Here is a 27,014-nt window from a genome sequence, read left to right on the forward strand (position 1 = left end):
CTCAGATTCCTCATCTGTAAAATGGGAATAATAGCTATAGTACCTACCAAAAGATGGAAGGAATGAAAAAGAATGAGGTTTAAGATGAACACAAGCTTGTTAATTATGGAGCAGGTGAGCACATCTGGAGTGGGAAATGTTGGATTGGGGCAAGGGAGAGGCTTGAGGGGGATAGGAATGAGTGAGTCAAAGCCTGAAGTTGGGGAGCAGGATTGCTCATCTGTAGCTAGGGGTTCACAGGGATGGGGGGAATAACAGAGGGTGGAAGTATTTTAGCTATGGGGGAATGAGTCTAGGATGATTAAGAGTGAGGTCTGGTGATGATAAGGTTCAAGGCCCACAATTTGTGTTGGTACGACCCCCAGCTGCCCAATCGACCGTGTTGCTGTGAATTGGAGAAAGGCTGGTAGTGTTGAGGCAGTAGCCTGGGGTGCCCTTCAGCTGGTCCAGAAGGCTAATGAATCAATCAAGAGGTGGTTTGTCTGGTCAGCTTCCCAGCCAAGGGCAGGGCCTGGCTCTGTTGTGTTTATGAACTAAATTATCCTTTGCCCCAAGATTCATTAAAGAGAAAAGCCAAAGTAAGCACATGAGCCATAGAACCTGAGATCTTCAGGCAAAAAAAAAGTTTCCTGCCAGTTTGTAGCCTCTTCCCCTTTTCCCCCTTTCGCCAGACTTCCTTTTTTCTCACTTTGACCCACAGGTGACTCTCACAGTACAGTCTTCTTCTTTTCCCTTTGTTGGGATTTAAGAGATTCTTTGAAGTTCATTACCCACCCAGTGGAGTCAGGTATCTAGGTGGCCGGGTGGCACAGTACATAGAGCACTGAGCCTGGAGTTAGGAAGACCTGAGTTCAAATGCGGCCTTAGACACTTTTTAGCTGTGTCATCCTGGGAAAGGTCACTTAACTGCTGCCTACCTCCATTTCCCCTTATAGAGATAGTATAATGGCGCCTACCTACCTCTCAGGGTTGTTCTGAGGATAAAATGAGATAATTTCGTTATGTGCTTTGCACTAAATACATTCTAAGTATTATTGTTGTTGTTGTTGTTGTTGTTAATCATGAACTTAACCTGACTAGAATTTCAAACAAATCCTACAGTTGTAGGATTGTGGACAATCTCACGATTTCTCATAGTCAAAGAATCTTAGAGTTAGAATCTGTCAAACAATACCTATTACGTTCAGAGCATTTATTCAAGGGGCCAGTGGTGCAAAGACAAACGTGAAATGATCCCTGGCCTCAAGGATTCACAGTCTAGCCGAGGGGAGAGAGAACGTGATTGTACATCTAAGTATGCAAGGAAATTGAAACAAGGAAAAATCGATACAAGGAAATTGGCAAGTAAAAATAAATTAAAATTTAATTTAAAAAATTAAGCAACGGAACCAGGTTTAAAACAAAACATAACAAGTAGCTACCAGAATATTTGGTGGGGAAGGCACCATCAGGTAGAGAATCTAGAAAAGCTTGGAGTTCGTAGTTATCGTCACAAGTAATTGATCACATTTATATAATGCTTTAGGATTTGTGAATACCTTTCCTGACACCAATCCTGGAGTTAGGGAGAGAATACAAGTAACTATCCTCATTTTACAGATAAGGAAACTGAGGCCCTGAGAGGGGGAGGGACTTGCTCGCAGTCACACAGAGTCTCTGACTTCAAACCCAGTGTACTTTTCATTGTACCAGGGCCTACTTTCAAGCATCTCATTTTTCAAAGATTAAAACGACAACAATGCTGAATCCTGAAGGTCACAGTGCTCCCAGGGGGAAAGCAACTAGTCCAAAGTTGCCTATGATGTGCATGGCAGGATTAGGTCAAAGACCCAGATTCCTTGACGCCAGTCCACACTCAGCTGTTTCCATTCACCTTAGTCCCAGCCCAGGTGTTCAAGTTCCAGTTCTTAGTCCCCCCCCCCCATATCCCCCACCCTAAGTGCCCACGGCCTGGGACTCAAGGGGAAAATAATTTAAGAGCATGTGCTATGGTGGGTTTCCCCCCCATAAAGGGAGAGCTAAAATGTTTTCCATGTGCCAACTGTGATGGATTTAAAAAGCCAACTTCCTGACAGCCTTGAAATTCAGAAGTGAGTTGAAAACTCTTCATAGCTATAAATAAGAAAACCTTGTTGGGTCCTTCTCCCCATCCTTTAGCAGGGACTTCACATCATAATTAAGAGGATGGAATTTCTGCCATTTGTAATACACAGTTTGGACAGATCCAAGGGAAGAGGTGTGAGAGATGATAATTGCATGGCGCTCATCAGTCTCCTATTGAAAATCTGACAAGATAATTACCTGATATCTGCCCTGCTGAACATCTCAGGGAATTTTAAAAGAGCTATTTAAAAGCATTTGTTTAAATGTCTGGCAAAAGATGAGAGGTTGTTCTCTTTGAAGTAGTTTGTTTTCCTCTGCACCACGTTCAGCAGGGTGGGCTCAGCCACACGAGGTCTCCTCCATGCTTATCATCTGCATCAAATGGTCCTGTCATTATCAAGGTTCTCCAAGTCCCAAGACTTTGGGGCTTGGATTCAGAAGACCTGGATTCAAATCCTGCCCCCTCCCCTTATTAACTGGGTGAGTCCTTATCTTACAGCCTCTGTTTCTTCAGCTGTAAAATGAGGATAAGACCTCCACTACCCACCTTACAAAATTCTTGTAAGGATGAAGCAAGGCATATGCAAACACCCTTTGTCAAATGTTAGTGTGATTTGTAAGTAGAGATGGCTAGGTGGTACAATGAGTAGAGTGCTTGACCTGGGAGGAGGCCCCAAGTTCAGATCCTGCCTTAGACATTTCCTGGCTGAGTGACCCTGGGCAAGTCACTTAACTTCTTCAGTTTCCTCATCTGTAAAATGGAGATAATAATAGCACCTACTTCTCAGGGTTATCGTGAGGTTAAGAAAGATGTCTGTAAAGCACCCCGCAAATCTTCAGGTTCTATATAAATACTATTATGATCGTTATCATCATCATTCTATGAATATTTGTTGGATGTCCATTAGGTCCCCAGCACTGCTGAAGTCATTCATATTTAGTACGTCAACTCCATGAGCCCATAACTCTGTCTTCTTCATCTTGGTATCTCCTCCAGCTCCTAGCACAGGATCCCCCATGTAATATTTTCTGGAACCTATTATTATAGAATTCTAAATTGTCTGGGCTTTAATAAGAAGTATTCTCAACATTATGAATTTAGAAAGTTTCGTTCCTGCTAGGAAATTTTTTTTGTTCCCTCTCTTAAATGAATGAAAGAAACAAGCATTTATTAAGTGCTTGCTGTGTGCTGAGCACTGTGCTAAGGACTGGTGGTATAAAGAGACAAGTAAGCCAGACTCTGCTCTAAAGGAGCTCACATTCTAGCTGGGGAGACAAACACAGGTAGGAGCTTTGAGCTAAAAGCTGGAGAATGGCCTGATGGTCATTAGAATACAGTGCCAAAGCAGAAGCTAATGCATTTTCTTAAGTGTTATCTCCATCCATTAAACCATATCTGTTTCTGAGGTTGAGCCATTGGATGGAGCCAAGGACTTTGGTGGTGAGAGCTTTCATCTCTGGGCTTTCAGTAGCTGTGGCTGCAGAGGAGGGAGGGGCTCTGCACCTGCAGGGACAGTTGTCATGTCTTACCTCCACCAGGGCTGCTTCTCCGGATGAGTGTCAGGAGGAAAGGTACGGTGAGCGAACATGGAGGGAAGGTTGAGACTGGGGGAATTGATCCACTGTCGTTCCTGGGAATCCTGGATTATGTTATGCATGTAATGGAAAGAATACTGAACTGGGCTTTGGGAACTCTGAATTTGAGACCCACGTTTCCCCATCAGTCAGATGAGGATCTTGGCCCAGATGACCTCCATGGTCCCTGCCTCTTGGATGCTACATTAAGCTGCCCTTCCTTCTCAAGGAGAGGATCCAAGGAGGTAGTTCATAGGAGAGCCTTAAATCATGTACAGGAGGATAATATCATCCAGGGTCATGTCCTCTAGTTAGAGACCTTTAATGACGGGAAACTTAGTACTCCTTGAGGCAGCCCATTCCGTTTTTGGACAACTCTTTTGGAAGCTTTTATAGGATGGTAAGACCTAGGTCATTGATAAAGACCCTAGGGATTAGGCCTTTCAATTGTGTGCAGAATACTGTGCCAGACACTGATGGAGATACAACTTGGAGAAAAAGCACAGTTCTTGCTATCATGGAGGTTACAGTCTAATAGAGGTATAAGAAAGAAAGATAGATAGACAGACACGTAGATAGATGATAGATAGATGGATAGATAGATAGAAAGAAGATAATTATAATGTACAGTGTAATGTGGGGGTGATGAGGGGAATCCCTGACTTGCTGGACGGGGTCTCCTCCCACAAATCTGGACCAGGCATGTTGGTCCTTTGATGAGGAACATGTACCTTGCCTCTATGACACTGGGAACTCCTGATTGGTCTGCTACGTTATCCCAGCAGTACACATGCTGTTCAGCAAGGAGCCAGAGAAGGTGACCCCCTCCATGAGAAGTGCTCCCATCCAGTGAATCAGGGGTTCCCCGTATCATCCCCACTATGACAATATTCCATGATAACTGAACAAGAGTGAAAGCAGAATATGTTGGCAGATCTGAAGAGTGAAAGATAATAACTTTGCTTAGCATTTTAATTCTGAGTGCCCTAACACTCTGTGAACTCTGAGAACAATGGAAACACCATTGACTCCAGGGATCTGGGAAGGCTTCCTGGAGAAGGTAATAATTGGAATAAAATATGTCCGCTGCCAAACCTCACGGAGTTTACTTTCTAAGGTCATTGTTCTTGATTTATTTGCCTCTGCAGTTTTTGAAGAACCCGAAGACCCCAGTAACAGATCCTTCTTCTCTGAAATCATCTCCTCGGTGTCAGACGTCAAATTCAGCCACAGTGGCCGGTTCATGCTCACCAGGGATTACCTCACGGTCAAAGTTTGGGATCTGAATATGGAAACAAAGCCTATAGAAACATACCAGGTAGGAAGCGGCCATCTCTTCTATTCAAAAACTCCCATACTGCCAAAGGTGCCCCCAGTGTCAGAAGCTCCATGATGGGCCCCAGGGGTGTCAGAGGCGTGGTGGTGTAGGAGAAAGAACTCTGGATTTTGAGTCAGAGAATCTGGTTTCTCTACTAGTTAAACATACCTTTGATCAAGTACCCTTCACTTCACTCAGCCTCAGTTTCCTCATCTATAAAATGAAGAAATTAGATCAGTTGTACTGTAAGGTTTCCACCAGCTTTAAATTCTGTGATACTCTGAACCTAGGAGATTGGACAGTTCCCATGGACAGAATTAGGGCCACTGAGACGAAATCACAGCATGTCAGGGTTCGGCTCAGTATGAGAATCTATCATTTAGAATTGACCAGTAATGGAATGGCCTGTATTGTCAGGAAGTGATTGCCCCATCACTGGAATCATTTAGGCAGAATCTGGACAGCCACATGTTATGGATGTGGTAGAGGGGATTCATGTTTCAAATAGAGGTTGGATTAGGTGATTTCTAAGGTCTCTTCCAAGGGCAGCTAGGTGGAACAGTGGATAGAGTACTGGGCCTGAGTTCAAATGTGGCCTCAGGCATTTACTAGCTGTGTGACTCTGGGCAAGTCACTTAACACTGTTTGCCTCAGTTTCCTCATCTGCAAAATGAGCTAGAGAAGGAAATGGCAAACCACTCCACTTTTTGCCAAGAACCTCAAGAGTCAGACATGACTGAACAAGAACACCAAAAGTCCTTTCCAGCTATACCCCATGGAAAGAGAATCCCCTTGTCCATTCATTGTAATTCAAATTCACCAATCATTTGTTTAGCTTCTACTGTGTGTAGAACACTGAACTTGGCAGTACAGGGGGGATATAAAATTAAATAATAATTCCCCAACCTTAAGGAATTCATAATTGAGTGGGAAGATGAAACAGGTAAGTATAATATGGGACAAAATGCATTAAGTGCAATCAATCAAGAAGCATTTACTAAGTGCTTGCTATGTGCCAAGTACTGTGCTAAACCTTGGGTATATAAGGAAAAAAAGTGAAATCAGCCTCTGCCCTCATTCTGATGGGAGAGACATTATAGACATAAATAGGTACATGTAAGGCACGAGCAGAGTAGATTGGACGTAACCTTAGAAAGGAAAGCTCTACAGGGTAGGAAAGGAGGGAACTGGGATAGCTAGCATTAATAGAATGCTTCAAGGTTTCCAAAGTGTTTTGAATATACTATCCTATTTGATCTTCACAACAACCCTATATACATTTTATTGTTCCCATTTTAAAGATGAGGAAACTGAGGCTGCTATATAGTGAGTTGTTCAGGATCCTATAGCTCATAAAGTTCTGAGGCAGGATCTTAACTTAGGTCTTCTTGTCTCCAAGTCCAGCACTCTGTGTACCATGCCTCTTGGCTGCCTGTTCATTGCTCAAGAGCAGTAGGGAGCAAGGCTGAGAACAGTCACTCTTAACATGCCTCTGATGGGGGAGACCACTTGTACATAAACAGGCACATACAAGATGCATTCAGAGTAAACAGAAGAACAAATCAGCAGCTTAGGGGAGAAGGAGTGCCCTGGGGGTTCAAAGGAAACAGAAGCATCTTGTCGGGGCGGGGGGCGGGAATCAGAGAAGGCAGAGAACACGCAGCCTAGCCCAGCGTTTACCCTCAAAGTCGTGGTGAGAGCATCTCGGCTGGCCAGCCCTTGCGGGACATTCTTTTCTCTGTACAGAAGGAGATACCGAAAGTAAATATACCCTCTCTAGAAAGGAATGTTTGCCATTGTCATTGTGGAGTAATGAGAAGTCTTTACAGAGACAGAAGCTGTAGAAAGCAGGATTTTCTGGAAGAAAGGCCAGAGATGAAATTGCTTCTTATAAACCATGGTTTTGAGTTCATCTTTTGAAAAAGTCCCTTTTGCTATCGGCGTGATATTAGTGCTACATTTCAAGGATTGGTATGGGCATTCTCTCATTGATACAGATCACAACTCCTCTTGGAACAATTTTTTGAATAGCTAGTGATGAAAAAAATGACATCCACCTGGATACAGGCAGCAAGTTAGCACAGTGGACGGACCACTGGGTCTGGAGTCTGGAAGATCTGAATACAAATCTGGCCTCAGACACTATCTGTGTGTGACCCTGAGCATTTAGCTTAATTGCCTCAGTTTGCCTCAGTTTCCTCATCTGCAAAATGAGGATAGTAACAGCACCTATGTCCCAGGGTTGTTGTGAAGATCAAATGATATAGTAATTATAAAGCACTTAGCATGGTGCCTGGAATGTAGTGAATGCTATATAAACATTAGCTTATTACAGGCTCATTCTCAACATGTCTTCCAAACTTAATCTAGGCTTGACATGGAATCTCAGAGTTAGCAGGGACCTCTGAGGTCACCCAATGCAACTTTACCTTTAATTCAGCAAACATTTTTTTAAACACCTACAGTGTGTAAAGCCTTTCAGTGCTAGAGATACAAGAATAAAAACAAAATGTTCCTGTTCTCAGCTTGAAAAGGAAACTGCTCGGGCAGCTAGGTGGCGCAGTGGATAGAGCACTGGCCCTGGAGTCAGGAGGTCCTGAGTTCAAATCCGGCCTCAGACACATAACACTCACTAGCTGTGTGGCTCTGGGCAAGTCACTTAACCCCAATTGTCTCATTAAAAAAAATAATAATAATAAAAGTTTGATAGAATTCTCCTGTGAATCCATCAGGACTGGTAGGTTTTTGTTGGGGCATCTAGGTGGTGCAGTGGATAGAGCACCAGCCCTGAAGTCAGGAGGGCCTGAGTTCAAATCTGGTCTCAGACCAAACACTTGTCACTTACTAGCTGTGTGACCCTGGGCAAGTCACTTAAGCCCAATTGCCTAAAAAAAAAAGGAAACTCCTACCTGATATTCCTGACAAGTGATAGTGGGATGGTAGGTACACAGTTTGTCCCTGGATACACACACACACGCACACACAGTCTTTATATATACTCAAAGTCTTTCCAGAACAGTAGATGTATCACATAGAATCCAAACAATGACAGTAGGAGCAGCAGCTTGCATTTATATGATAGCACTTTTCAGTTACAATGCTGCTGTTGTTTTTACCTGTTTTATCTTATCTGATCCTTAAAACAGACCATGATGTCAACAAGGTAGGTATCATTATATTGATTTTAAGAATGAGGAAATTAAGGCTCAGTGTGGTTATAATGATACCCCTAATCAATGGCAGTCCCTTTGGCTTCTCTCAAGCTCAAACTCAGTTCAGCGGAGCCTGTCATAATAGAAAGAAAGAAAGTTAAAATTACTGCTAGAAGTCCTACACTGACTCACTATGTGATGGTAGCCAAGTCATTTTCCATCTTTTGAGTCTCAATTTTCTCTTCTGTAAAATGGAGTTAGACTTGACCACTGGGGGGACTTTGAGGTCTAACATTGTGTGACTGTGACCCTTAATCTTGGGTTTTTTTCCATTATCCCACACTGCTTATGGTTTCCTTTATGCATCCCATACATGCCAAGTAATTTGGCTCTCAGCTCTGTTATCCAGGGCACATATTTTTGGAGAGAGAGAAGCTAGTGTGATGCACTGTGTCTTAGTGTAATAGCCCATCCACACAGAAATAGGACAGCAAGATGTAATTTATTTCCATGGTCATTTTCATTGGATATATAATTAACTACTAATCTGTTTGCTGACTTGTAATTAATCAACTTACAAATGCCTTTCTATAAGACTAGATTTCCATTTAGGGTCTTAAAGTGAACACAATGATGCTTTCTCATGTAAGTCTTCTGTGAAGAGAGCCAGGAGTCAAGTTCAAGAACCAGATGGTATTGACATAAAGTGGTGCCATTACCTTCATGGGATCTTAGAATCACAGAATGTTTAAAAATTTTAGAATTATAGAATCTTAAGATGTTGGAAATTCAGAATCATGAAATCACAGAGTCAAAGACTTATAAAATCATAGAAGGCTCTGGAATCCAGTGCTTTTTTTTTTCCATTGTGGCATGCTCTGTTCAACTGAGTTTAAGCCCAGGAGAGGTCAGAGGGACTTGCTTATTAGTAAGCCCTGCCAGAATCATAGAATTATTCAATCATAACATCTTAGACTCAAAAGCTTTTAGAACTATGAACTATTAAAGATGAAAAGATCTCAGTATGTACACGTATCCAAATAACTGTAATAAAAGTTAGAATATAATAAATGAAGAGGTATAACCTTGGGCAAGTCACTGTTTCCATAGGCCTCAGTTTCTTCATCTGTAATATGAAGGACTGGGCCAAACAAGCCTCTGAAGTCCCTTCCAGAGGACCAGAGCTCTGGTTCTAGATCTAGATTTAGATCCAAACTCACAGCTATGAAAAATCTGAAGAGGGATAAATCCCCTCCAACTGGGGCTCCCTTCTTTGACTCACAATTTACCTCATCCATCAAATGGGAGAAATGATACCTGTGCTACCTATCTATCAGAGTCATGGTAAAGGAAAGCACTTGGATAAGAAATCACTTTATAAATATTAGTTATGGCATTAGAGGGATGGTGAATTATAACAAATCATCCACTTTCCATTGGAGAATAACCAGGTTCGTTTCTCTTAACAGGTTCACGATTACCTTAGGAGCAAGCTGTGTTCCCTGTATGAAAATGACTGCATTTTTGACAAGTTTGAGTGTGCCTGGAATGGATCTGACAGGTAACTCTGACTTCCATCCTGTGATTCATCTGACCCAGAATGGAAACCTCTGCAGAAGCCCCTCCTTATGTCAGCTGAGACCACCTCTCTGGAGCCTTTGTTACCAAGGTTTTAGCTGCTTCTCCAGAGGTTCTGTGCTTCTTACTGATGACCATGAGGGCAGGTTTATGATACAAGCTCTTTCCACATCCCCACTGACCTGATCACACATTCCAAACTCCTGAGTTATGTCATAACTGAGTTTCTTCCAATCTTAACTGGGAGCTCAGTAACACAATGTGAATGCTGCAGCAGGCCATTAGAACAATAATGATGTCTTTGATAACATTTGTCATTCTCGTTGTGTGTAAAAATAAACAAAACAAACCACCGACACCAATAAATCAGGGAGTCAGGTAGTACAGCAACAGACCAAACAGGGGCTAATGGACAAATTCTCTGTTGAGTCCCTACTATGCTGAAGGCAGGATTCTAGACACTAATGTCCATGAGATGAAAGAACACACATTTCATCAAGCTCTATTGTAAATACTGTTCATTTATCAGCTTTGTGTATAACTCTATCCTCTGATTACAAATGTTACATGGTGACATTGGCAGAGTTCCTGTTACTAACTGATAAGGGGTATGCATGCGTGCATGTGCATGTATGTGCATGTGTGTGTGTGGGTGTGGATGTGGGTGTATGTGTGTGTGGTTTAGGATGCTAGAGAAAATTCAAACATATTCTTCACTGATGAGCAGACGAGCAGACTAATAATGCTTACTTAGTTCACTGAACAGTGAAATAACTGTGTGGACAAGGAGGAACCAGTGGGTGCCATCTGATCCTCATTGTTCACTTTAAGGCAGCTGTGGTAGTTATTATGCCACTTTTCTAGTGTGTGATGTCCCTTTCATCATGTCACCAGTCTGGTGAGGGACTGGCAAATGGGTATAATTTAGGTGAGCATTCGGTAAAACAGAAATGTTCACTCACCATCAGGCCCATGTTTGACTTGATGCTGAAAATGTGTAGTCTCACAGCTCTGCCCAGAACCAGATCCCCAGGGAAACACACACATGGCCACAGCTGTTAGTGCTGAGAGCCTCAGAGAGGAGGAAAAAGAGCCCTTTCCATCTGAGCAAGTGTTATAAGAGCCAGCAGGTGGCCCCCGCACGTTGCTGGTTACCGTTTCTCATGGTGCCCAGCTGCCTTAGCAAGCTGAGGTAGTTGAACGTAGTGAACAGAGCAGTAGATTTGGAAAACACTAGTTTTTGCTTTGTGACTGACTGACTGCCCAGTTCTGCAGTCTTGGAAACATTTTTGAGACTCTGTTGTTTCCTCATTTATAAAAGAAAAAAAACCCTAACATTTGCACCTAATAACTGCACAGGCATGCTTTGCAAAAAGCACTCTTTGAATTATAAGTTTTTATAGAACTGTGAGTTTTTAGTGTTACCTGTCTGAATACTGTTGTTACTCTGGGCCATTTGTATGGAGTTTGCAGCTGGCAGGAGTATATCACTCAAAGGATACTGTCCACATACCCATCAGTGGTCTGAGCCTTCTTTCTCTGTGGAGCAAGTTTTATGGTCCCTATCCTCAACCTCGGAGCTTTCAAGGGACAAGGTAGTTTTGAATCAAGGAGGCCCCTATCTCCCAGTAAAAGAAAGCTACCTCCTCAAGCCAGTCATATGATTCAATGGGGCCTAATTCCATAAGACCTATTGCTCTGGTTGGAGCCAAGGGAAAGAGGGGTGATTTATAATGCTCCCCTATTCCAAACAGTGGTAAGGTAAACTACATATCCTTCGATAATTATGATATTGCTAAGGATAGCTAGGGGCAACTAGATGGCATGGTGGACAAAGTGCCAGGCCTGGAGTCAGACTCATCCTCCTAAGTTAAAATCTAGTCTCAGACACTTACTAGGTGTGTGACCCTGGGCAAGTCACTTAACCTTGTTTGCCTCAGTTTCTTCATCTGTAAAATGAGCTGGAGAAGGAAAAGGCAAACCACTCCAGTATCTTTGCCAAGAAGACCCCAAATGGGGTCATGAAGTTGGATACAGCTGAAAACCAACTACAACAAGGATAGCTAAGGTATGCAGAAGTCTAACAAGTCAAGAGACCTGCGATTTAACCAGCTCTGGCATTTTGGGCAAATATCTATACCTCTCTGGGTCTCAGTTACTCCTCAGGAAAATGAGGGAATTGACTTAGATGGTCTCTATTGTCCCCTCCAGCTCTGCTGTTCTCTGCTTCTGTGGTCTGTTGAGATATGTCCCTGTGGACACAACAGATTGTGAGACTTTGCTTGTTTCTGTGTTCTTTGGAGCGTTGGAGGCCCTCAGAGGAGGGTCTGTATCTTGCCAAAGGAAAGTTAAAAGTCTGTGATGAGTTTGGACTCCCAGATTACTTGATTTTAAAAAAAAAAAAATTGTTGATGTTTTGTTTCTTACATCACCATAGCATCCCATGTCTCCTTTGTCTTCCCTGAGAGCCACCCCGTAATGCAAATAGAGGGGGAAGAAAGTCAGCACAACACATTGATAACATGCAGAAAGTTTGAAAACTCATCCAATATGTAACACTTGTGGACCTCCCACCTCTACAAAGGGGTGGGTTGAGGGTGTCTTCTGACATCCTTGATTGGATTATTTGAGGCACAGTGAGTTGAAACCATACCTTCATTCAAGAAGATTCCATGTGAAGGACCCCCATTGATGACCATGGACATTAGAATTGAGTACGCCAAATAGAGAATGTTGTAGTTATTTTTCTTGGTCCGAATGGTCCATCCCTACTTTAAGGATGGGGAGTTTTGTCAAAGTGAGTGTTTCCTCCCACTACAATTTAGTTCATGCTGTTCAGGAGTTGTTATGCCTCCAAAATTCTTTGCTATGCAACCAACCTGGTAATGAACCTTCATGAATTTAAACAGTCCTTGGATGACAACTCTTGTCCTTTTCCAGTTTGGTATCGGACCCAGCAGAGTCTGAGCTTCACTGACAGTCACTAAGAAACCATACTACAAGGAGGTCTTGAAGATGGAGTTTCTTGAAAGTTATTAATAACAGGTTATCAGAAAGTCATGTCTATGTAACACTTTAGTAATAGCTAGTGGTTAACATTTATATAGCACTTTTAAGGTTTTTTGAAACTCTTTCCTAAAAAGGTCACCATGAGGGAGGTAATGCAAGTGTTATTAGCCTCATTTTACAGATGAGAAAATAGGCAGAGAGAGATAGGAAGTATTTGCAAGGAGCATTGTCTCTGGAGTTAGAAGACCAGTGATCTTGGACAAAACCCTTAGTGTCTCTATATGTCTCTTTCGTTGTTGTAGAATGAGGAGTGTGCACTAGAAAGCTTCTAAAGTGTTTTCCATCTCTTCTCCTAAGATTCTCTGTCTATCTCAGGGTCATAAAGCTGGGGAACTAGAGCTGCCAGAAGTGAGAGGGAAAAAACCCCAGTATATTACTAAGTCCTTCTACGTCGATTTTCAGGTCATTTGAATAAGAGAAATTTCATCAGCCTTTTTAACTCTGAGGGACCTTCCCCATCATTAAGACAACTCCAATGCATACAGCCTACTCATAGCAGGACTTCTAGCAAAGAAACCAACTCTTCTACTTTGGTATCAACTTGTAAACTAGTTAACTCTAGTCCAGTTCAGAGTGTGGTGCTAAATGGCAGGACAGACCCCAACACCCTCAGCCTCCCCACCCCACTCCAACCACTCGTCTTTTGTGAGATTTTTCCTCTAGGAAGTAAGTGGGAACAATAGCTTGATATCTGAGCCTTAATAGAAGGATTATTAACTGTGTGGGTTTAAAATGATTTTAATCATCTTGCTCCAATCACCTTTTGACAGATCTGAGGAATTAGCTTTGTGTGAAATCAACTGGTCTCCATTAAGCTTGCAACATTTCCTTTAAAAAAAAAAAAAGCATCACTCCATTCATCCCACTCCCTGAGTGTAGGAGGCGAGGTTAGGTTGTTTTTGGAATAGTGACAGAAACCATCACTTCCCACGGAAACATATCAGAATGGAAGAAGATGAAATGCCAAGCATAGTACTTGCTACTTTTTGACTATTTCTTCTAAAAGAGAAATGAAATAAGTACTTTGTGTTTAGTCTTACTTTTTTTTAAAAAAAAAAACTCCACTCATAGCATTATTAGGATTTAGCCTTGGAAAGGACTTTAAGGATATACCTATAGAATTGTAGTTGTGGAGCTACAAGGGTCCTGAGAATCCATCTAATCTAACCCCTTCATTCTCACAAATAAAGACGGTTGAATGATTTGCCCAAGGTCACATAGATAATAAGCTTCACAGGTAGGATCAGCTAGTCCAAATGTTTTATTTTGTAGATGTCTCACAATGAGCCTTTGAACAGAACTCAACCCCAGTTGCCAGGCTCCATACCAATACTTTAACATTGTTATCTCTTATGAATCCCAAAGGGACTTAACCTCAGGAAGGAGACGTATTTTGTCTGGACCATGTCCTTACAGGGTCAGCATCAAGACTTTGAGCTGATGTGCCCCTTTAAGTGACAGAATGGGAAGGCCTTGCCTATGTTGTCCTTATTCAGAGAACATAGTGATGGCCCACAGCTTCCATAGCATAACTACCTTCTCTGGTGTTTTCAGCCCCATTCCCAACCTTGGTTCTCTGTATCTTTCTCAGTTCTATTCTTATCTGTTTACTTCAAAATCCTAACCTCAAACTGGCCCTCAACCTTGGTGGCTTTTGAATCCTTGGCATGATACCTCTCCCTCTGATTCTCCTGGGCAGACTGCTATAGTCGTGATTTCTAATTCCATTTTTCATCTCAGTACCTTGTCCTGTTCCCCACAGAACGAACATTAGTCCCCTCCTCTCCACTCATTTGGCCATCACTCTAGTTCAGAATCTCATTATCCCTTGACCATAAGGCTACAGTCATAGTCTTCTATTTGATTTTCCTACCTCGTCTCTCCTTTCTCCACACAGCTACCAAAGTAATATTCCCAAAACACAGGCCTGACCATGTCACAGCCTTGCTCCAGAAGCTTTAGTGGCTCCCCATTGCCTCCAGGACAAGACACAAACTCCTCTGTGTGGCATTTAAGGCCCCTTACCAGTTTTGTTCCAACCTATGTTCGCAGACTAATGTCACATTGTTTTCCTGTCTGCTATTCTCCTTGTCTGATATTCTGTCTCCCACCTCCATAACTGTAATGTACTCTCTACTCACCTCTGCATCATCAAATCCTTAGCTTCATTCAAGGCTGGGTTTAAGATTAAAGATTAAGGTTAAAGATTAAAGTTAAAGATCTCCTAAATGACATCTTTCCTTACCCCTCACCAATTATTGGTTGTTGGTCCTTCTCAAAATCAGCTGTTGTTTACTTTGTATAGGCTTTTTTATCTATTTATCTGTGTCCATATTATTTCCTCTTGGAAAATGCAGGCTTCTTAAAGGCAGGAACTCTTTACATTTTTCTCTCCGTATTCCCAGAGCTAAACCAGTGCCTGCAATATAATAGTTGTTTAATAAATACTTATTGAATTAAGGCAAAGGTAGTGTACTGCTTGAACATGTCTCTCCTTATTCTTTGGCAGAGCCTTACCCAGTGGCTTGAAGTGGAATTACCTATGCAACTACCTCATCTACTCACTCTGGTCCCATGGGCTGGGCTGTCACCCACTTTTAGCCAGGGTTAGAGAAGCCCTGGGTGGAGGAAGGGAGGGGTCATACCACATAGTGATGACCTCTGAGGTACCTTCCAACTCACTGATGCTTCCTTTATACTTTTTGAGGTCAGCCTCAGTCAACTAGCCTTTTCAAAGAGGGAAAGTGAGCCCCAAATGAAATTTTTATTCTCCTATTAAAATCCAAACTATAGCATCCTAGAAATTCTACTTTAAAATAATACTCATTAATCACTACATGGAAATCATCATGCTCATCATCATTAAGGGAGATAACAGTATGTGTGACCCTGTCCCTGCTACATGGATCTCACAGTGTTACATATAACGTGTCATGATAAATACATTGCATTCCCTGCAAAAGTTATACTCTGATTCCATATAGTGGCATGGATATGATTATGTGATCTCAGTATTATTAGAAGCATAATTTCTGGTGTGAGAAGAAACAGTCTCATTTTTGTCTCTGACCTTTGCCTTGATCAGGCCATATCTGGAGTATTGTATTGATTACACCAATATTGGAGTATTCTATTGATTACACCAATATTGGAGTATTCTATTCAGTTCTGAATGTCACATTTTATGAAGGGTATTTATGAAGGTCAAACTCTTGTACTTCATGAAAGCAACTTGAAGTTCTTGAAGTCCATATCAACATCACTCCAGCAGGTTCTGCCCAGTTAGAAAGGCTTTCAGTATGGCTCCAGCTGTCATGGACCCACTCATTTATGCCTCTTCTCATTATATCTTCCCCTCTAGTAAATATTTAGCAACCCCTAAAGATCCTACTGAGTACACAAGTCTATCTCTAGGAACATATCGTAATATATTCATTCATATGTATATAGGATTAGAAACAATTATTTGAGATATACAGGCCCCATACAAGTACATGGCTCATAAAATCCAAATTAGAGTTGCTTGCAATAGACATGCAGATATAACACATGACATCATAAATCAGGGTTGAATAGAGCAAAACAAATGCAGAAGTCATAACATCACTTATTGGGTTATTATACAAAGTGTATATTGTAATATATACCCCACCCCTGAGCATCCATCATTTGTTTACTTGAATATTTTCCTCACTTGTTATGCTTGGAGCATCATCTTGGAGATTGGCTGGATAGTCTGGCCAATTCTTCATTGACCTGTTATCCATTCTGTACTCTCAATATCCTCAGACCCAAGGGCCTTTATCTCCAGTCTTAAGCTTTTTGACGGTCCAGGCTGACTGTGGCTGCCCCATCCCCTAATGGGTTAGGTTCTAAAAGTGGTCTGACTTCCCTTGGTATGACCATAGCTGGAATATTAGGCAGGAAAAGAACTGCCTCTTAATTCGGTGTTCCAAATCTGGGAGCAAAGTCTGGGTTATCAAATGTGTTCTTTCTACTATGTCTAAACTTAATGATGGCTTTTTTTTTTCTTGGTGGGGAAGGGGAAGGGACCAAGTGATTTCCTTGATAGAGGGGAAGTTCCCCTTACTAATGCAGATCAAAAGTCTTAACATTTGCCTGGGGGCACTAAGGGCTTAAATGACTTGCTCAGTGTCATCTAGCCAATATGTGTCAGAGGAGGGATTTGAACTCTGATCTTCCTGACTCTAAAAACAGCTCTCCATCCACTCTGATATGCCATCTCTCATCATTAGATAATGCTGTACATATATCTCATTAGAAAAATACCTAACATGTTCTGTTGAAGTTCTCTCCTTCTATGTCTCGTCATGATGTGGAGGTGATCCTAGTTTCTAGAAGGCTCCATTGGCAAAGTACTCGCTCCAACAGGGTCTTTATAGCTGGAAAGGCTTTGAGTAGGGACCCAGTGATACACGGTCATCTGAAGTACCAGCCTAGCTCATCTTAGAGCGGCTCATCACCGGAAGAGTGCCAACCAGGCAATAAATTGGTTTTGGCCATGACGACCCTTGAGAATTGTCTAAGGATCATTTAAGAGTTGGGAGGGACTTCAACAGCCATCAAGACCAATACATAGATGAAAGGAATCTACACTTGGTTTTCGAAGAGGTCCAATGACGTCATGGGGTGATTGACATAAGCATGAGTAAGATTTAAGTGAGACAGAGTTACCCAAAGTCATCAGCCTCACTCTCTCTTCTTGAGTCATCAAAGTCCAGTGGCAGGACAAAAGTCAAGATGACCGGCAATGGCCTGGGATGCAGTGGATGCACCTGGGGTCTTTGATATCTGATCAAGCTCTAGGTGCTCCCCGGTGCCTGCTTCAGCCACCTTCGTGGCCTTTGGAACAAATTGTTCTCATCTATCCATTCTGCCAGGGGAAGTATTCACATGCTTGGAGTAGACATCCTCTTAATTTGCCAACTGGTTTGAAGTCTGTCAGTTACCTTCAGCCTGGTTTAGCCCATCTGCCAAGATGATTTACTGGGGTGTAGCCACTGTGCATGCTATAGATTCCTAGAGCCGCAGGTGAGAGTTAGGCGAATCAGGTGGACACCAAAGGATGAGCAGCCCTGAAAAGGGCTCTGCAGCCCTCCCACCAGAGGTACTAGTCCTCCTTGAACACCCCATACACTGTAATATACCTGACAAAAGTGGTCATCTATAGAGAGGTTTTATTCTCCACTAGTGGATAGAATATATGAAATAATGAAATGATAGATCATTCTTAGTATTGGGTTAGAATTATATATTTATAGTACATGTCAGGTTATAAAGCATTTTAATATTAGTAGCAGCAGTAGTAATAATAATAGCTGACATTTATATAGGGGCTTAGAGTTTATAGAAACCTTTTACGTACGTTGTCTTATTTAAACATCACCACATCCCTGTCATAGGAATTCTTAGTCAAAATGATCAGTTAATAGTTTAATACAACATTATAGGAACAGTCACAAGGAAGTGCATAGACTCATAGAGTCTTGGAATTGGAAGGGACTTGAGGGGATGTTTTGTCCAGATATTAAATGTTATGGCTGAATAGAGAAGGGTGAGAGAGAAAAATCTTCCCTTTCGCCTTTCAGGTAGAGTTTAAACTTCACTGCCTGGAATTGAAGGCCCACCACAATCTGGCATCTCTCCCTTTGTAACTTTCTTTGGTACTTATGTAATGATGTGTAATATAGCCATCTTTTGGTGTTCCATTCCCTTACTGGAATGTGAATTCCATGAGGTCAGGGATTTTTATAAACTTTGTCATATATAAACTTTGTACCTCAATATGAGGTTCTGTGTCCGGTAGTGTTTAATAAATGTCAAATTGTTGAGACTCAACAGAGTCAGTGTGGTATGATAGGAGTGTCTGATCTAAAGTTAGGAGAGGCCTAGGTTCAAATGATGCTTGTATTACCTTGCCTCATAGTTATTATGAAGAAAGTGCTAGAGAAATGTTAGTCCTTGTTACAAAAGCATGAATAAATTAGGCTAATGTGGTCACTTGCTACCTGAAACCTCACTCCTAGTAGAAAGTGAAAACTCCCTTTATCTATCCATTCATTTCCAGATGCCTCTGTCACACTGTTCAAGGCGGCTTTTGGCCCCCAGTAAGAAGTTAATCCAGGCCCATTGCAGAGGCTGCTTAGTAAATCAATATGCACTTGCTCTGATTAGCCCAGATTGATGTTTGGGAACTCCGGGGAACAGGAGTTAATGCTGTCAGACAGAACTGATCTCATTTGCAGAAGGGCACATTAATCATTGTGTCAAGAGAAAGGTGCAGGATGCACCCAACAAAGCCTTTCTGCAGGTTTCATCAACTCTGTCAACCCAACACAGAGAACCCCCAAAGCCCAGCTAGGTACATATATAAAGGGAAAAGATGCTATGTCTTTGCACCTGTGTGTCTTTTACATTATAAGCCAGGTGATTTCTGTTTTTCCACCCAACTTCCAGAATCACATTAATCTTAGAAGTGGAAGGAACTTCAAAAAGCTTCTAATCCAATCCATCATTGAATACAAATCTTCTCTAGTACCTTCTTATCTCAGCCATGTCGGAAATGCAGCCATGGGCTTGATCCTCCTGCTGATCCAACTGGAGCTTTATCTGCTGTATTTCCAGTCTGGGCTGGTTTGTCTCTCTTTGGGTGCCCTGGTAGCCCCCTACTCCCATGGACTCACCATATTGGTGCTGGACTTTTTGTAGACACCAGATTGGCTTTAACCATACTCTAGTTTAGAACCTCTAATCTCAGCCTCTCCAGGATTATAGGCATGAATTGGTGTTCTAGGCTTTCCACAAGGGATTATGACAGAACAAGGAAATAGTACCTGCATTTTTCTCAAAGGAAACTAACTTCCAACCTAGGTAGAGATTCAAATGAAAAAAGAATTCTTAGGTATGAAGAACCAGATGTCAGTTAATTCTGAATCATAAGGTAATTCGTAAGATTTGGTTCTGGAAAGGACTTTAGTGGTCACCTGGTATAACACCCTCATTTTCTAGAGGAAAGACTGAGCACAATACAAGATGGTGTTATTGTTCAGTCGATTCAGTTGTGTCCAACTCTTTATGACCCCATTTGGGTTTTCTTGGCAAAGATACTGGAGCGGTTTGCCATTTCCTTCTCCAGCTCACTTTACATTATTAGGGCCTCTCTCCCCATGGGCATCCAGGGTGTCAGGGAATGAATTTTTTAGGCCCCTACCCTGGCAGCTCCCAAGGGGATACAATCTGTGTTTGTTCAGGGACTGTCCATTCTCATGAAATCATGGATCTCCCAAGGATCAAAGTAGGCCAACAGTTAATCAGCAAAGGTAAGAGAGGCAGTCAAAGCAAGGTGGAAAGACCTCTGGACTAGAATCAGAGGTTCCTGACTCTGCCACTTAGTATAGTAGCTAAGTAATTTGAGCAAGCCCTTTAACATCTCTGGGCCTCAACTTTCTACATCTGCATGAACTAGATGACCTCTAAAGTCTAATACTGTATTGTCTAATGTCCACTCTAGTTCTAATATTCTGTGCCCCAAGGTGCCTTCTAGGCATGCCATTCTATGGATTTTTTTGGCATTCATACTTATTTTAAAATAAAATGTTATTGATATCTTTTATTTTTATATCATCTATATTTCTCCTCTCCCTTTCTCAGATAACAATCCCTTATGACAAAGAATAAAATGGAAGGGGGCAAACAGTTTAGCAAGATTAGTACTGCTTTGAAAAAGGCTGACATTATTTGCAGCGTTCTATACCCATATTGGGCCAGGTAGATGGCAGAGTGGGTAGGGTGCTAGGCTTGGAGTCAGGAAGATTGGAGCTCAAATCTGGTTTCACACACTTAACTAACTGTGGGACCCTGGGCAAGTCAATTAACCCCTATTTGCCTCAGTTCCTCATCTGTAAAATGGGGGTGCACCCAAGGAGGAAATGGGAAACCACCTCAGTATCTTTGCCAAGAAAACCCCATGGACAAAAGTTCATGGGGCCACGTAGAATGAGACATGACTGAATGACTCAACAACAACAACAGTAAACACCCATAGTCTTCTACCTCTGCAAAGAAGGTGTGGAAGCACTTTTTCCTAATCCTACTCCTTTGAAGAGGTGGGAAGTCTACTGGTGTGAATCATTAAATATACAGGGTGGTACAAAAGGCTTAATGTTGTCTTAAGCTATTAGTTGTTTAAACTAATAAATAATATTTAATAATATTATAATTATTATATTTACATATAATAATTATAATAATATTATAAAAAATAATAAATAAACTAATAAATAACTAATAATAAAGCTAATGGCTTAAAACCACACTAAGACTTTCAGGACACTTGGTATCATCTCTGTGAATTACTGTCATTTTAATCCCATGCATTGTTAATTAACATTTGCATTTATTTTAAGCTCCTGTAGTGTAGGAACCATTTCCTGTTGTATCTTCCAGCTTGATATGTGGTAGGCACATGGTAAACTTCTTGAATGAATGAATTCTGAAAACAGTGACAAGAATATTAATCAAGAAAGACATATAAATGAAAGCATTTTGACTTGAGGGCCTATGACGCTGGCACAGTCACAAATTGAGCAACCTTCCTAAGAGGAAAATGGTGAACCCCACATTGGGTCTTGGGATCCCCAGATGTAGTTAGGGGCAGGTTTAACCATTGTCTGTATTGGTCATTTTCTGACCAGTTTGGAGGATCTGGAACCCAGTGTTTCACAGAATCACAGACTTTCAGAGATAGAAGGGACTTTTTCAGAAGGGAAAATCCTCACTGTGACACTCTATCGATTGTATATGAATAGGGATTGGATCTCTGATGCTATGGAACTCCCAGGTGAGAAACCTCTAACCCCAAAGTTCCTAACCTGGCCTCTGTGAACTTTTTGTTTTAAAACATTTTGATGACTATTTCAATATATTGGTTTCCTTTGTAAAATCTGACATGTTTTATTTTATGTATGTTAAAAAAAAACCAAATAAACAAACAAACATTAGTCTGAGAAGGGGTCTGTAGCCTTCACCAGACTTCCAAAGGGGTCTATGACACATGAAAAGATTAAGAGCCTTCTTTGCAATGTTATAGTCTTAGGGAGTTACTTAGAGGACTGAGAGGTTAAGTGCTTTAGCCCAGGGTCACACAGCCAGAATGTGTCAGAAGAGGGATTTAAACCCAGGTCTTCTTGGTGCTAAGGCCAGTTCTCTAGCTGTAGTGCCATTCTGCCCCCCTATCATTTATATACTTTATACTAATTCCTAGGAAAGTCACTTGAAGATCCCCATTATGTTTTTGGAGCAGCTAGGTGGTGCAGTGGATAGAGCACTGGCTTGGAATCAGGAAGACTCATCTTCGTGAGTTCAAGTCTGGCCTCAGAAACTTACTAGTGATGTGAGCCTGGGCGAGTCACTTTGCCCTGTTTGCCTCTGTTTCCTCATCTGTAAAATGAGCTGGAGGCAAATGGAAAAGGAAGTCCAAAAGATTACTGAAGAAAATACTTCCTTAAAAATCAGAATAGAGCAATTGGAAGCTAGTGACTTTATGACAAATCAAGACACTGTAAAACAAATCCAAAAGAATGAAAAATTAGAAAACAATGTGAAATATATCATTGGAAAAACAACTGACCTGGAAAATAGATCCAGGAGAGAGAATTTAAAAATTATTGGACTATCTGAAAGCCAGGATCAAAAAAAGAGCCTAGACATCATCTTTCAAGAAATTATCAAGGAAAACTGTCCTGATATTTTAGAACCAGAGGGCAAAATAGAAATTGAAAGAATCCACCAATCTCCTCCTGAAAGAGATCCCCAAAGGAAAACTCCTAGGAATATTGTAGCCAAATTCCAGAGTTCCCAAGTCAAGGAGAAAATATTACAAGCAGCCAGAAAGAAACAATTCAAGTATTGTGGAAGCACAATCAGGATAACACAAATTTAGCTGCTTCTACATTAAAGAACCGCAGGGCATGGAATATTATATTGCGGAGAACAAGAGAGATATGATTACAACCAAGAATCACCTACCCAGCAAAACTGAGTATAATCTTTCAGGGGAAAAAATTGTCATTCAGTGAAATAGAGGACTTTCAAGCATTTTTGATAAAAAGACCAGAGTTGAATAGAAAATTTGATTTTCAAATACAAGACTCGAGTGGAACATGAAGAGGTAAACCAGAAAGAGAAAATCATAAGAGACTTGCTAAGGTTGAACTGTTTACATTCCTGCATGGAAAGATGATATTTGTAACTCATGAGACCTTTGTCAGTATTAGGGTAGTTGGAGGGGAAAAATTATATGTACCTATGTATAGATATAGATAGATAGAGGGCACAGGGTGAATTGAAAATGAAGGGGTCATATCTGGAGAATAAAATTAAGGGGTGAGAGAGGAATATACTAGGAGAAGGAGAAAGGGAGAGGCAGAACGGGGTAAATTATCCCACCAAAAAAAAAAAAACAAAAGAAAAGGCTCTTACAGTGGAGGGGAAACAGGGGAAGGTGAGAGGGAATGAGTGAATCTTATTCTCATAGGATTTGACTTAAGGAGGGAATAACATACACACTCAATTGGGTGTGGAAATCTGTCTTACCCTACAGGAAAATAGGGGGGAAGGGGACAAGAGAGTAGGGGAATGATAGACAGGAGGGCAGATTGGGAAAGGGAGTAATCAGAAGCAAATACTTCTGAGGAGGGTCAGGGTCAAAAGAAAGAATAGAATAAATGGGTGGGCAGGATAGGATTAAGGGAAATAGAGTTAGTTTTTCACAGCATGTCTACTATGGAAGTGTTTTGCATAACTGCACATATATAACCTATATTTAGTTGCTTGCCTTATCAATGAGGGTGAGTGGGGAGGGAGGAAGGGAGAAAATTTGGAACCCAAAGTTTTAAAAACACATGTTTAAAAAAAATGTTTTCACATGCAACTGGGAAATAAATACAGGAAATGGGGTACAGAAATCCATCCTGCCCTACAGGAAAATTGAAGGGGATAAGAGAAGGGGGGGAGAGATAGAAGGGAAGGCAGACTAGGGGAAAGGGTATTTAGAATGCATGTCATCTTGGGGTGGGGGGAGGGGCGAGATGGGGTGAAAATTTGGAACTTAAAATCTTGTGGAAGTAAATGTTGAAAACTAAATAAATAAATAAATAAAAATTACCATAAAAAAAAAAAGAAAGTTGTCAGAACCTGACATATTTAGGACTTGAACCCAGGTCTCATACCCCCAAACTGGCCCACTAATAAGTATATCATGCTTTTTCTCAATTAAACAAAACTTATGACAATTGTGAACTTGATGTTTGTAAGTGATAATGTATTTTTAAATCATATATATAATGTATGTATATGTAAATATGCATGTATTTTTAAATTATATAAATATATATTTAAAACACACACAAAAAAACAAAAAAATAAAATAAAATGAGCTGGAGGATGAAATGGCAAACCACTCCAGGATCTTTGTGAAGAAAACCCTAAAGGGTGTCACGCAGAATTGGACATGACTGCAATGACTGAACAACAACTTATGTTTCTGGGTAAGCTAAAGAGGAGTAGGTTAACATGTAGTGAATACAGATAGAGAATGACCCCCCACCTCATCGGTCTAGGGAAGCATCCTCATGTTGACAAGACCAAATCTAGGGCCACCAAGAGCATGTGTGTCAAGACTCTGGCCAGTCCCCCCAAGTAAACTGTCTTCCTTCTCCCTCCACAGTGTCATCATGACTGGTGCCTACAATAATTTCTTCAGAATGTTTGACCGGAACACCAAGCGTGATGTCACCCTGGAGGCCTCCAGGGAGAGCAGCAAGCCCCGGGCCATCCTCAAGCCTCGCCGTGTCTGCGTGGGTGGCAAGCGCAGGAAAGATGACATCAGCGTGGACAGCTTGGACTTTACCAAGAAGATACTTCACACGGCCTGGCATCCCGCCGAGAACATCATTGCCATTGCAGCGACAAACAATCTTTACATATTCCAGGATAAAGTGAACTCAGAGATGCACTAGGTTTATCAATAATCCTCTGTATTTATCAACCAGCCTTTTGCAGATTGTCTGTGACCATCAGAGAGAGAAACAGAGCAAAAGAAAAGTGGTTGTGGTGGTGGAATTTGTCCTTCTCTGTCCCAGCTGCCCACCGCCGCCTCACCCTCCCAACCCCCCAGAATCCCCCAAGATGATGATGATGCTGATGGCCATTTAATAAAGCAGAAACCCAGAATTCAATGTAACTAAGAGGCAAAAGGCACTCCAGCAAGGTGACAGGCTTGTCAGTTTTTTAACAAATAGGGTCCATTATACACTCTCTTCCTAGGTCTTTAGTGTTTACCACATTATTAGAGCTTTTTTACATCCACAGGTTAAGTTTCCACTTCAAGCTTCTCTCGGCACTTTGGTTCCTATACAGACTTAGCATGAGGGATGGAGAAACCTTGCTCCATCACCATGGCTCTGGAGACAGCTGATGAACCCGAGACCAGCTCTTATGGTTGGCCTGGAAAGAACCCAGGTTCAAACACTGACCTTGCTATTTATTCACTATATGATCTTGGGCACGTCACTTCTCTCTTTTTTTGGGGGGGGGCTCAGTTTCTTCCTCTGTAAAATGGGAGGAAGTTCAACTGAACGATCTCTAAGGTTCTTTCCAGGTCTCATTGTTTTAGGACTAACATTCACTCTCTCTTTTTCTCCCACCCACCTCCCTCACATCCAAAAGCAACTCCACATATTTGCCAAGTTCATTCAGTTTTACTTTCCCCTCCTTAAATAATCCAGGTTTATTTCAATTTCTGGAGGAAAAAAAATGGTGACTCATGATGGCTAGTGGTCCTTGAGACCTGACTTTAAGGTGACTTTTTCATCTCTGTAGGATATGCATCCTGGAAGAGATAGAAACAAATTCGATTTGGCTTATGTTCTGCAGATCTCAGAAGGTAGGAGGTGGCCTGTTAAAAGCATTGTCTTCCATGGCTGGTACAAGGAGTATTGGAAAGAACCCTGGATTGGGAGGGAGATGACCTGGGTTAGATACTACCTCTGCTGTATGTTATCTTGGGCAAGTCAATTCATCTCCCTGAGCCTCAGTTTCCTCAATGTGCAAAACGATGTAGTTAGACATGATGCACCCTAGGGTCTCTTCCTTCTCTAAATGGGATCATAGGATTTTAGGACTGGAAGGGTTCTTAAGGATCATTTAATTTCCATTTTCCAGATGAAGAAAATTAGGCCCAAGGAAGAAAAATAACTTGCTCAATGAGGCCACACACAGGTAGTCAGTGGCAGAGCTGGCATTCTCACTCAGGTCCTCTGTCTCTGAAGCCAATGCTTGCTCATTGCCCCCACACCATGCTGCCTACAATCCCAAGTTTGCTCTGCCATGTTTAAAGGTTATGAGCTTCGCCCTCTGTGTGCATGTGCTGCTCATTACCCAATGGCTCATGTCCTTGGATGATTGAGCTGCCTCTAAAAATTAAAAAAAAAAAAACCAGCCCATTTAGAATCCATTTTTTGGGGGGAGGGGAATAATTAACACAACTAGGCCAAGAAAACAAATGGCAAATTTGTTCTTTAAGAGTATTTTACTGCACATATGGAGTTGAGAGCTCTAACTCTCCCAAAGTCAGCAAACACATTTTGCAAACTGTGGCTGAGACAGATCACTGATTTCATGAGCCCATCTGTGTCTTAAAGCAAAACTCATCAGTCCCTTGAGAAAGTCCATATTCACCATTCCCCCATCAGCAAACAGAAAGTGAAATGATCCTGCAGCATTTTGTATTTTGATTTAGAAAGCAGAGAAACATGACCATGGCTTACACAGATTACCAACAGGATCCAACTTTTTTTATAACGATGTCTTGACATGACCCAGGAAATATTGTCCAACTGAAGTTTTCTCGACCAATAACTATTTTTGTGTATTTAAAAGCACAAACGCATGTGCACCCACTTCCAGCCATACTATACAGACACTATGAAATGTGTACGTTACTTTTTTTTTTAAGAATCAAAGGGAATGAGGAATGTTTGTTTATAAATCACTGTATACTCTAAATGACTTGGACAGTATTATATGTACATATTTATTCTAATTAAATTTAACAATCAGAGGGTTGGTTTGGGGTTGGTTTTGTTTTGGTTTTGTTTTCCTTGTAAAAAGGTTTAAGAATGTGGTAAATTGTATAGAAA

At 41.4% G+C, this 27,014-nt stretch overlaps 1 protein-coding gene across 6 annotated transcripts in view; it reads left to right on the forward strand.

Moving 5' to 3' along the window:
- PPP2R2C (protein phosphatase 2 regulatory subunit Bgamma) overlaps positions 1–26,345 on the forward strand; it is a 413,824-nt gene extending 387,479 nt beyond the window's left edge. For all 6 annotated transcript variants that reach the window (XM_027836654.1, XM_027836657.1, XM_027836658.1 and 3 more), the window contains 3 exons: positions 4,827–4,996; positions 9,618–9,709; positions 24,542–26,345. In XM_027836654.1, coding sequence (XP_027692455.1) covers positions 4,827–4,996; positions 9,618–9,709; positions 24,542–24,833 — 554 coding nt within the window. In that variant the 3' untranslated portion in view covers positions 24,834–26,345. The remainder of the gene's footprint in view (positions 1–4,826; positions 4,997–9,617; positions 9,710–24,541) is intronic.
- Positions 26,346–27,014: the final 669 nt, after the last annotated feature.

The sequence above is a fragment of the Vombatus ursinus genome, unplaced genomic scaffold, assembly GCF_900497805.2.
Source record: "Vombatus ursinus unplaced genomic scaffold, bare-nosed wombat genome assembly UNPS02014818.1, whole genome shotgun sequence".
Classification (NCBI taxonomy): Eukaryota; Metazoa; Chordata; class Mammalia; order Diprotodontia; family Vombatidae; genus Vombatus; species Vombatus ursinus.